Raw genomic sequence first — 12989 nt, forward strand, 5'->3', positions numbered from 1 at the left:
CTTGGCCAGATTATTTTTTCCACTCGATAAACGCCAATTTCTCAATTATCAAACCTTATTCTCTCTCTTAATTTACATGAAATTTCTTAACAATTTTGTATATGTGAATTGCTCAAACCTACTTCTTTTAGTATTTATTTTAGGTGCCCTGATCCTAGATTTTTAGTCAATTCTCTATCTAAGGTTAGAGTAGACTAAGATCAAAGACTATAATTCTTTATAATTTTTTGGTCAATTCCCTGTTGCACCTTCTCATTACTATCCATGTTAAAACAGTGGTCAACCTCATCATAATTATAAATTAGTCAAACTGCCTCAAAAAAGATAACAGTACTTGACAGCTAAATTCATCTTTTAAAATGCTAAATTACAAATTCAAATTTAATCTTCTAAAGAACATAAGTGACTATGAAAGTGCTTTTATAAACAAAACAAGACCCGAAATGAGTGAAGCATGACCAAAGCTCCATTCCTGGAACTGAGTCCCTGTCAAGGGTTTTGACACTTCAATTAGAACCTTCTGAAACTTCTGAAACTGTTCCTTCAAGTCATCAAGTGATCTACTGTTATCTATCACTATATCCGCTTTATTCCTCTTCACATCAAGTGGCATTTGAGCATTGATCCTGTTTCCAGCATCCTCCTCATTTGATTTGTCTCTCCCCATGAGTCTCTTTTTCTGTGTTTCAGGATCAATCCACACAACTATAATTGGCTTTGTGAACTTGTCGATCTTGGCCTCAAACAACAAGGGGACATCAAGAACAATAACCTTGTATCCCTTCAGCCACAGCTTCACAACTTCCCAAAAAATTCCAGAGGATATATGGGGAGCCAATAATCTAAAACATGATCACAACTGAAATTCAAATAAAATTCAACAAACTAATCCTAAAAATGATGCATTTTAGGAATGATTGAATTGAAAATACTAGCTGTCGGTTACGAATTATAAAGTCTTCAACTTTAGCCTACTCTAACCTTAGAAAGAGAATTAACCAAAAATCTAGGATTAGGGCACGTAAAATAAATACTAAAAGAAGTAGCTTTGAGCAATCCACATATGCAAAATTGTTAGGAAATTCCATGTAAATTAAGAGAAAAAGAGTAAGATTTGATAACCGATCGAGAAATTGGCGCTTATCAGGATCGGAAAAAACAATCTGGCCAAGCATGGGTCTATTGACTTCTCCATTTTCAAGAAGGATTTCCTCCCCAAAAGTTGCAACAACTTTTTTTCCATCCACCGCTACCTTTCTTCAAAACATCCTGCGAATTCCAAACATTAACTGAGCTTGAGCATCTTATTCAGTTCAAAAGCAAAACTCAAACAAGAACACTCACATCACAAGAAAAAGATTTAGAATAAATAACGAACACGAGTGATGACGTCAGCGTCAACAACAGGAACCCCATGGGACTTGAAGAGATTGGAAACGGTGCTCTTTCCAGACGCGATTCCGCCGGACAATCCAACTATCCTCATTTCCCTTGATTCGATTCAATTCAATTCCTCCCAGGGTGTTCTGTGCTTCTACTTGCTCTGCAGTCGTGATTTGGTTCTTCTTGTGGCCTTTTGAAAATCTGCATCTGTTTCAGATGACATTAGAGCAGCCTCGCCGATCCGTTGCAATGAATGGCCACTGCGATGATGACTTTGTCTGTCTGAGCTTCGCAGTTCGCATAGTCTGCAAGAGCTTTCCTTCTTTTGTTCAATGCATAGGTGGTTTTTTTTCCAGACTGAGATGTTAATATTTTTGCCATAGAGACGGGCTGAGCCCGAAAGAAAAGAAACTTTAAATGCACTTCAAAACAATTATTAGGGTAAGAATGGTTCGCTGTATGAGCCGTAAAGCAAAAATCAATAAAAAGTGAAAAACAACTCTTGTTGTAACTATGGTATCTATATCTACTAAACAACAAAAACTTGAACATTTTATCATTCAATTGGCACAATAAAAAAAGAAACGGGACCAGTATGGCAAAACACATTTTGGATTCATTCATGATTATTCTTCTAATGTGCATAATATCTGAAGCTACTTGCTAAAATTCAAATTAGTTCCTCAAAATAAGGCTATAACGATACCTAAACTTCTAGAGCTAATTGCTCAAATTAAATTGATTCAAATAATTATGCAAGCATCAAAAGCTGGATGGTGCTTCTTCAGGAGAAGAAAAGGATATATGATAAGGTGGCATTGAAAATTTTTGTCCCAAATAGAGATCCAGTAGAGGTAAAATAATGTATAACACATCACTCTCCAGGGACTTAATTTCCTAGCAATGAGGTGGAAATTAAACCCTTTTGATGTGACTGTTCGGTGACGACAAACATAAACAGAAGCACACATACCCAAGAAAGAATATATATTACCCTGTCAAATTGTCCACATTTCCACTTCGTTGCAACAAAACCAACTGGGGCAGTATTGCAACTGCCTCCAAGTATATTGAAAATGCCCAGAAGATCTGCAATAGATTCACATTAAGTAAACAACCATATTCATGATGTCAAAGCCTAAACAGTTTCCAATGAAGTATCAAAATGCTGAGTTGAATATAATCTATTTTGCATACACAAATATATGGGAAAAGAATCTGCAGGCTTTCAATAAGTACAGGAACATGGGAAGATTCTAACTATGATGGCATATATAGTATCAAGCAAAATTATAATCTAGGGTATGCACTGGAAAATTCAAGATGCAATCTGCTGATTGGAATCCTCAGGTTGGGTCATAGATATATAAAGGTAAAAACCCTTCCTTCACTAACCCGTTTTCATAGTCTAGTTAGTATTCACAACAAAAGCAAGGTTAGTCTCGGCAAAGAAAAGTCATATAAATCATATTTTTCACGTGGAAGTCAAGAACAGCTCAATCTGGAAAATGAAGGCTTCGACAAATGCACACAACACAAAACATCAAAAGGGGAAATGAAAAACTCTACATCAAAAGCACAGCAAAGAATACAAATTCTTAAAAGAAAAATAAATCAAAACAAGAAATCTGCACAAGTTGATCTTTCTCAATCTAATGCAAAAATCCTCAATTAATGACAAGAGGAATTGATCCAAGAAAAGAGAGGGAATTGATCTCCAGAATTGAATAGATAAATGGCAAGAGGCGGAAAAAAATCACAGGATCGAGAGAAAAAATTGAAATGTGAGGGTAAAAAGTGTGCAAACTTCGAGTATAAATTAAAACGTGGACAAAGTATTCTATCAAGATCAAGTTGGTACAACTTCTTTGAATCAATTATTATAAAATGAACAATTTTAAGAAAATTATTACAATGATTTACCAACAAGTATTCTAAGAGCGCTCATTTAAATAAGGTCTCTTTAGCGCTATCTACCTTAATTTGTTAAAAGCTAATCTTAGAATACTAGTTGGCAAAAAGATTAACTAATGCAAGCACATTAAAAGATGAAACAGAACAGAAACATACAGCAAAACATAACTCGAGAAGTAAATCTAGTCCAAGAGTGATCTAAAGTCGGCATCTATATCTTCATATGACAAATTTGGAGCTAGACCAATACTGCCTATGTAAGAATCAAATCAATCAATATAAAATCTATTCTTACAGCAACAAATTCAACTCACTGATAATTTTTTACAACAAATTCAACTATGATAATTTTCATGAACAAAAAATTTAGCTAGGTAATTATTTCAGTAAGACAGCAACAAATTCAAGGTACAGCGACGATAATTAGCAACAAATTCAACTCATTGATGAATTTTCATCAACAAAAAAATGATCTCAGTGATATTTTCAGCAACAAATTCAGCAAATCCTACTTCATTCATCATTTATAGCAACATTTAGATCAGCAACAAGGCAAACTAATTGATTAGCAATTCAACATCATCTCAAAATAGAGGGACAAGGGAAATCTGCAAAAGACAGAACAGGGGAAGCGATGATGCAGGGACTCACTAATGGTCCACGGCGACTCGGCGACGGCGAGGACTCGAAACCAGAAGACAACGAGGGACGAAGCACGCGACGACTCCACGACGGTCCACGGCGACTCGGCGACGGCAAGGACCCGAAACCAGAAGACGACGAGCAACGCCACTGTAGCCGGCGACGAGGAGCCCAGGAAAGGCCACGAGACGTTAAAATGCCGGCGACAAAACGAGACAAACGACGAGACGCCGGCGAGTGTGAAGGAGACGAGACTCGAGTGAGACCGAGAGAGTCTCTAGTAACAGTGAGAGAGAAGAGAGAGTTTGAGTCCGTCAGTATGAGAATTGAGAAGTGTACTAAATGAGTTTTTGTTTTATTTTTTAAATTATTTAAAATTAAAAAATTTAAGTTAGTTGAATTTTATACAAGGAATTATTAATTTTAAGTGTGTGTGAATTTGACACAAAAAAAATAAATATAAATGTTGTACTTAGGAGATATATTATCAAATGTTATATATTTATATTATATGTCCCTGTTTAAAAAATTAGGAGTAAAATAAAAATCAAAGATAATAAACAAAATTAAAATCAAATATAAATGTTGGGAGTGAAAAATGTATTTATCATTTGTTAAAATATATTGTAAATAAAAATATATTAAAAATGATTTTAACACATATTTTTTTTAGAATTCACTTTAATATAGTACCATTTTATTTAAAAGAATATGAGATTGTAACAAATATCACATACTCTTCGCATAATATACTCATAAAAATATTTTATATAATTTACTAACGAGTATAGGATTTTTTTTAAATAAATAAAATAAATATTATAATTACTGATATATGTAATTTTGAGAGTATTAACGATTTTTTATATTTAACCTTATCTCGTTTACAATCAGGTATGCACACGTCTCTACATATCACGTTTATGAACGCGATGTGATACATACCTTATTTCGTTTACCGTGTAAACGAGATACGGCCATATTTATTTCGTTTACATATTTCGTTTATATTATAAATGAGATAAAGAAAGCTGGCGCCTATAAATGTAACTCGTTAACAGATCGTCTAACCCCACTCCTGATCAATATTTCTCACATTTCTCTCCATCCTTAGGCTAGTTTATTGATATTTTTGAGTTCCCGGTACGTTATGGCACGCAACCCTAACATAAATTGGCTGAACGCGTACTGACTCATTGCGGGAGTCATCGACTTTGAGGTTAGTGCTATCTTTTATGGTTCAAATTAATAATTGATTGTCTTTTAATTAGTGAATAGACAGGATAGATTGAATGATATTTAGGTAACACAGAGTATGTTAGTTGGCAAATATGGATTAAGATATTTATAAGTAATTAAGTTAATTCATAATGAACTTTTTATTCATAGGGAAGACTTGTTGACAACTTATTTTGCAGAAGTCAAGTTTATTCGTAGTGAAAATTTGATAAGTATGTTAGTTGGCAAATAGGAATTATAAGTACTATTTTTTCTGATGTTTATATGATGGTTATCTGAGTTGCATATTATATTTTTTAGAATAGAACTAAACATGCTAGAGAAATTAGTTTGAAGTATTGTATTTGTAACTTTTTTTCTTTTAAACAAAGGCATCGCCTTTTATTGCCTAGGCGAGTTAGTCTGTCATACACTTGCACTCCCGGATGCCATCGTCCCTTACCTGAGGGAAGTCGGGTTTGGTGATACGGTGCAGCTCTACGACTTTGTCTTTGACAACTCCCTGATCACTGCATTTTTGGAGCGGTGGTGTCCGGAGACTCACACTTTCCACCTACCATGGGGTGAGTGCACCATCACTCTGCAGGATGTTAAGTACCACCTTGGGTTACGCACAGACAGAGAGCCAGTGGATGGGTGCCAGCTTGACTTCTAGACTTGACACAGCGGCCGACATGGGAGTACATGGAGGAGCTCCTAGGAGTCAAACCGCCCCTTCCAGCGCAGCAGGGTGCGCAAAGAAAGGAGTCGTTCAGCATCAAAAAGACCTAGTTTAGAGACCGGGTCTGGTAGATGCCAGCCATCACCGATCCGGCCACCCTTCAACAGTACACCAAGTGCTATATCATGCTGCTGATCGGTAGATACTTGATGACCGACAAGTCCAACAATCAGGTGCACATCAAGTGGTTGCCATTGTTGGCGGGCTTTAGGAGGTGTAGCGGTCTTTCGTGGGGGTCCGCTGTGCTTGCATAGACGTACTATTCCTTGTGCCATGCAGCACATCGTGATACGACGGACATCGCCGGCTGTACACCGCTTCTTACGGACAAACAACTACTGCAACCTCTCGTAGGTGCATCTCACTATAGCTGAAAATGGTAGATACATTGTTCCCTTCAGCACTGCATTGATGCACTTTGAAAGGCTCATTGTCATGTGACCACACCGACGTCCACCATCACAATGTTGCAGCCATATTTCCTTCTTAAATCTCCCGACCCAGTCAGCCATCTCACGCGATAAGGTCCTCAGAGCATCCATGTACCACTTGTAGCCAGCACTGCTAGGACTATAGGCATCATTAATGAGATATCGCTTGCCCTCAGCTGACTTGAACTGGGACATGAAGTTTGCAGCCATATGCCTAACACAATATGCATGAAATGCCCTAGGAGGCTTCCATAGGCTATCATCCGCTCTAAGCGCAGCCTTGATTGCTTGGAATCTATCAGATATAATAAGAAGCCCTTCCTGCGGTATGACATGGCGCCTCAAATTGGATAGAAATAACGACCATGACTCTATACTCTCAGACTCAACAATGGCGAAAGCCACAGGTAGGATATTGTTGTTACCGTCTTGGACAACTGCAATTAGCAACATCGCTCCATACTTGCCGTACAAATGCGTGCCGTCTACTGAGATAAAGGGATTGCAATGCTTGAACGCTTCAATGCATGGAGGGTACGACCAGAAAACCTTGTCAAACTAACTGCAGTCCGGAACCATCACGTGTCCATCATAGTATGGCATAGCACTCAAGTCACATAACGTGCCTAGACAACAACTCTGCAATGCTTGGAGCAACTGTGGCACCCTATTGTATGACTCCTCCCAATCACCATATATCTGTGTAATTGTCTTTGTTTTGCCATCCATACCTTCCTGTACGGCGGCTTGAAGTGATAGCTTTGTCTCAGTGTACTTTGTAGAACAAGGATAAAAACTGATGGACTTGACTGTATTAGCGGCAAGATGAGTCTGCATATGAGATGACTGTCCAACTGCTGATAATCTTGCGACATGGTGGGGGCTAGACACGTATGCAGTCTGCCAAATTTATGCACCTCCCTAAAGTTTTTAAGTATCATCAAATTAAAATCTAACCAAAATGACAACAGCGATTTTAAAGACGAGCTAAAATCCTGAAACACTCACCAATATCCGAGATTCTGTCGAAAGGTGACCCGGAGGGTCCAAGGACAACCGTACGTGAAATGCCTGCATCGTATGTGGTACTTCATCCGGTCCGACTCAAATACCCGATACTTTGTGCTTCGCCGAATGCTGTAATTCTTCACACCTTGCAGCACTGCCTCTCTACTCCTGAATCTATGACCAACCCTAAACTCCACACTACCATCCGTGTTGTAATCCTCGGCCCCCGTGTTTGAGTACGGAGTTTTCTCATACATCGCATCCAAGTCCAATGTGTGGTAGTAGCTGGGCACAGATGATAACCCCGGAATTGGTTTGGGAGTTGGCAACAAGTATCGATGTGATCCCCCAACGGGAGTCTCTGGTATGAACTCATCTTCATCATCACCCACAGATGAACCACTTCTGTCACTATCGGCAACGTAGTCATCATCCAATTCTCACCCTTAACTTCCATGTCCTGCACCGGACTCGCACAGTGCAACGGACGTGGTGCGAGAGGAGGGTCATCCGGTAAATTCTGAGGTACCACTACTGCCCCCACCAATGTCACGAACCTCCGCTGAAAGCTCCATCACTTGTTCAACCATAATTCTCCCGTGCACATCAAACATAAGGCGCACATGCTCATCGCCATCGAGGCAAAACAAACGAAATCAAAACACCTCATTCCCCATCGATGCTAGCATCTTATACCCAACTCGACAAACCTCTTTTGGCTCCGTACCACCAACGTGCGACAATATCATACTCTTTAGTTCTAACAACGAATCCACTCTTCTACTTCGAAAAAGCGTCAGACTCTCGCACTCAAATATCACCCTGCTGTCACTATGTCTCATCTAACAGTTGGGATAAACCATCGTAACAAAAAAACCACTACTATTAGACATTTTTTTCAAAGCTCTAGGAAGGAAAATGGAAGAGAAGGAAGATTTGATAATTTTGTGAAGAATACCAATAGTTTGCTGGTCCTTTTATGGAAGCTAGATGTTTATCTGTCCTATTATATCTCGTTTATTGTGTCAACGACCTAAACTCAGTCTTATCTGATTTACACTGGCCATATCTCATTTACACTATAAACGAGATAAGACATGTATGACATCATGTTTATAAACATGATAATGAGAGACATGAGCGTACCATATCTTGTAAACGAGATATAATCATACTTATCTCGTCTATACTGTAAACGAGATAAGATTAAATATGAAAAACCGTTAATACTATCAAAACTACATATATCAGTAATTATAATATTTATTTTATTTATTTAAAAAAAATCTAACGAGTATATAATGCTTAATTACTTCTCATAATTTCATATTTGCTTTTAATACAAATAGGTGTCTAAACTAAATAAATTTCTTTTAAAAAAAAGTCTTAAAAACATTTACTAAATGTAAGTATTTTTTCAACTTAAAATGTATATTTAATGAATAGTAGCTGGGACTGATGGGAGTGATGGCTAATGGTGTACAACGATCAATTTTGGAAATTTATGGCAGAAAAAATTCAAAGGGAAAAACAATACATAAATCGGTTTCTGCCCTTGTTACAGTAAATACAAAACATCTCTGGCAACACAATCTTTCACCAAGAAAGACTATTGATAAGAACCAAAGTCAAAGTGAACAGAATAAATCTGAGTTCTGAATGAATCCCTCAGCAGAGTCATGCAGAACCAGACTTTCAACTTGACATGATCATACTTGAAGTGACTATAAGATGCACATAGAGACCGAATGAAACTAGATAAATTACAATTAGAAATAATGGTAAAACTCTGGTTTATTATAAACCATAAGCAAATGTAATTAGAAGTATAGCATGAGAGCATTATTCCATTCCAAACAGTTCAGAAGCAGCAATATCAAGCTTTCAAAATCTCTCCGGCTTTCACCAGATCTTCAAGTGCCTGGAGATCTGTGCCTCAGACAAGCCTTCCAATTTGATGTCTTTCTCAACACCAAAGTCTAGCATTAACAAATTGAACAAAGTGAGAGCTCGCCATAAAAAGGTGCTTATTTCAAAATAATGCAAGAAATAATCAAGATGTTTGATAGACATAGATAGATGAACAATAGATACACTGAAATATGGGGATTTATTTCTTATACACATTCTCTATGTCAGTGGATTCTTTAAGCACTCTTTAATGCCCTCAAAATCCAGAGAAAAAAGGGGTAGAAAACTGGGAATTTGTTATCTCTATTTCCATGTCACCAATTTTTCCCCAAAGGTATGGTGATGCCTTTGCATGGAATTGCAGGTCTCTTTATAAATTCTAATATCTGGTGTACATTTGGTGGAATGTGGGTAGTTAACCAAGTCATTTTACATAGTAATTATATCAATATCAAATTATTAATTAAGAAAAAAAATGAACATAAGCAGGGCCTTAGCAAGAGCAAAAATCGCTCCCTACATTAGGTTATTGACTTGTATCAAATTTGTTATAAAAACCTATTTTGTTCACATTACATGATGAAGGTTGAAGGATGTCAACCGATATTTAAGAAAAGAATATAATATGATGTTTTCTTTCAATAAATAATCTAAAATTGAACAATAAGGGGTAGTTTTTGTCATTAGGAAGATGTAAACTATGTTTTGTAACAACAGTTTGTTTACCCACAAATTAAGCCTCCCAGGGTTTCAAAAGTCGTAAAACCCAACCCCACAAAATTATTCTCTCAAATGTGGTATATATTTATGTCACAAATGACAGCATCAACCATCGAAATTGAGTTGCAAGGGAAACAGGTCGGTAGGAATGAGGTAACTCACCAAAATGGAAGAGTAAATCAAAGAGCTAGTTAAATATTAACCAAGCATGCCACATGATACGGAATATAGCGGTGCAAGGAGAAGTGACCACATGAGCATTTCTAACTAAAAAGAGGCACTTCATTAAAGTGAAGGTATGAGGATGGTGAGACTTCTTTCTTATTTCTGCAATTACCTGATACTATCTATGTACCAAGTTATTAAAATCTTTCATTTGTGTATCAGGTGAAGTTATAGATACCTAGCCATAGACTATTGGGATTCAATTTTAATTGTCAAGTGTGCAGGATGAAGAGTGAATTGTGGGCAAGGCTCTATGGGGATAGATTTAGAAAATAGAAACTAACTCTACCAACTAGACAGAGGAGGCTGAATATTTTAGAAGTGGTAAGGGGAGGGGTATTAAGGGGAATATCTCAGAAGTTAGAAATGAACCAGACTTAGGAGAGTATTAAGTTTCTTGAATACGCAACTATAGAAGAGATTTGGCCTCCAGAAGAGGCATGCACATTTTACTATTCTTGCAATTTCAGTCTAAATTCGAGCATATTTTCTGTGATCTAGTCCTATTATGCCCATGAGTACAAGGTTAGTAAAAGATGATCATTAAAGGAACAATTTATTGACGGTGAATATCATTGCTAATTGTGATTGTAATTGGACTAGTTGGTGTGGATTGATCTTTGTGCAAGACCAGTACAACTAAAACTTTTAGCCTCATTATACATTAAGTGTGTAAGCAAGAAAGTTGAGAATTCTTGACTCAGGATAAAAGCGAAAAGTATTGTATATTAATATTTAGTTATGTATATTGTGCCAATGAACAAACGGGGATAGAAGGGCTCATTGATGATGATATAGAACAGAAAAGCATATCAAAGGGTGATAAATTCAAATATAGAGAGAGTTTAATTTTGATGCACTGACAGTGAGTCGTTCACATACCTGTTCTTTTGGAAGACCATTCTTGCGGTCAATATAAAAAGTAGTTATTATTACTGACGTGGTTATGTGATTGGATGCATGTGTAAAACTACTCTACACTATCAAAATTAAATTCAAATAATAATAAGAAGAAAAAGAATGAGATATTAGAATGATGATACCAAATCTTGCCCATAATTGGGGTTCAGCTCCACTGCATTCGCGGATCAGTATTGGCAATTTTGGGTTCAATGTCTTGAGTTCCTTATAATTCTTTTCCACAAATGTCCTGAAGATAACAAAAGAAAGAACACTCATTAGTCATTACTTCTTAACTATCTACAAGATTTACATAATCAAATCAAGAGATAAGAAAATGTAAATAATATAACCTTGCAGATGAGCTTGCAGGTGATGGCTGGCACATCAAAAACCGAAGCTCCCTTATGTTCTTTGAAAGATTTTCTCTCCACGCCATTGATTCCCTACCTCAATTTAATACTTTATTTTCAGATATTTTCTCATCAGCATGCATCAACAAAAGAAGGTAAAAGTAAAACCCCATACATGTATGCATGTATTCAATGAGATCAAAGTAAAACTAACTGTGAGAAAAACATTAAACTTACTCGTGGTTTTTATAGAAAGCATTCTTTTTGTTTTACAAGCTTCAAATATAAACAGCTCAAATGCTCATCAATAAAAATGAAAATTATGTAAATGTTTTTCCTCTCTAAAATGAATAGTCCAATTGTTAAGTTAAAACTAACACAGGTAGAAGTAACTGCACAAATACAATCCAAAATTTTCAAGAATTTCTGAGTAGTTAGTTTCAGATGTATTACCTGAATGTGATGCCAAAGTCGAATAAGGTATTTGCGTAAGAAGCCGCTAGGTGATGGACACGGAAACCATGCGCTGATTCGGAATTGGCTTCGGTTTTGGCCTTTTGGGGTTAAGAAGTGAGAACCAAAGTGAGGGTAGTGTTGTCATTTTACAATTTCAAAAACCAACCAGAACTACAGCAAACAGACAAAAAAGGGTTAATACTCAAATTCGTCCCCGAAAGATCACGCGATGTTTATTTTCGACTCCGAATGATTTTTTAATTAAATTAGTCTCTGAAAGATAAATTGTTAGTCAAATTAGTCTTTCCGTCAATTGGATGATGACGTGTCACGTTAAGTGCCACGTGGCATGATGACGTGACACGCCACGTGGCAGATCAGTGACACGTGGCACGCCACGTGAGAGGTCACGTGTCACTTGACATATAAAAAAGTTTTCTATTAGTTAAAATAGTCCTTGAAAGTTCATATGTAAGTCATTTTCATCCCTCAAATTTTAAAAATTAGTCAAACTAGTTCTTATATAATTTTTTTATTTTTTCTTCATAAAATTATCTCTATCCTTTAATTCTTCTCAAAATCTCTCTTATTCTTTTCTATTCTAAAACATTTTTCTTACATTACTACATTTTGCTGGAATATATATATATATATATATATATATATATATATATATATATATATATATATATATACTCAAAATTGAAATGTATGTATTTATTAACATAAACAAAGTTATATGCTCAAAATCAAAATTTATGTATGTTAACCTAAACAAAGTTATACCACTATTTTTTTTACTACATCTTTTTTTTCATTACGATATTACTTATATATAGGATGTAATGGTAGTGATACTTAGAGTCAAAATTCAAGAAGATCCACAAATTTTGCTTCAATTCCAAACTTTACAAAATATTGAAAATTTGTTGGTTAATTATTATTATTATTATTATTATTATTATTATTATTATTATAAATGAATTACTTCTTAAGCGTAATACGTGCAAACATCATAATAAATTTTTGTGTGTTTCATATGTTTGAGATAGATTATATAATTTTTCTTTTAATTTCATAAATCAA

At 36.0% G+C, this 12989-nt stretch overlaps 1 protein-coding gene and 1 pseudogene across 1 annotated transcript; both read right to left on the reverse strand.

The window, feature by feature from the left end:
* Window positions 1-256: 256 nt before the first annotated feature.
* LOC130950789 (dephospho-CoA kinase-like) lies at window positions 257-4185 on the reverse strand (annotated as a pseudogene).
* Window positions 4186-9240: 5055 nt separating this feature from the next.
* On the reverse strand, window positions 9241-11533 carry LOC130947533 (NADH dehydrogenase [ubiquinone] 1 alpha subcomplex subunit 2-like). The gene is made up of 3 exons (XM_057876230.1): window positions 11448-11533; window positions 11238-11344; window positions 9241-9317 (listed from the first exon to the last, which is right to left on the reverse strand). Exons 1-3 carry the CDS (start codon window positions 11531-11533, stop codon window positions 9241-9243), a joined length of 270 nt encoding a protein of 89 aa, XP_057732213.1.
* Window positions 11534-12989: the final 1456 nt, after the last annotated feature.

This window comes from Arachis stenosperma, chromosome 9 (assembly GCF_014773155.1).
Source record: "Arachis stenosperma cultivar V10309 chromosome 9, arast.V10309.gnm1.PFL2, whole genome shotgun sequence".
In the NCBI taxonomy this organism is placed as follows: Eukaryota; Viridiplantae; Streptophyta; class Magnoliopsida; order Fabales; family Fabaceae; genus Arachis; species Arachis stenosperma.

Coding starts and splice junctions, on each gene's coding strand:
- LOC130947533 (XM_057876230.1), bottom strand. CDS start 11,533: ATGGCGTGGAGAGAAAATCTTTCAAAGAACATAAGGGAGCTTCGGTTT. Junction 11,345..11,447: donor CCTGCAAGCTCATCTGCAAG/GTTATATTATTT, acceptor TGTTATCTTCAG/GACATTTGTGGAAAAGAATT. Junction 9,318..11,237: donor CCAATTATGGGCAAGATTTG/GTATCATCATTC, acceptor TGTTAATGCTAG/ACTTTGGTGTTGAGAAAGAC.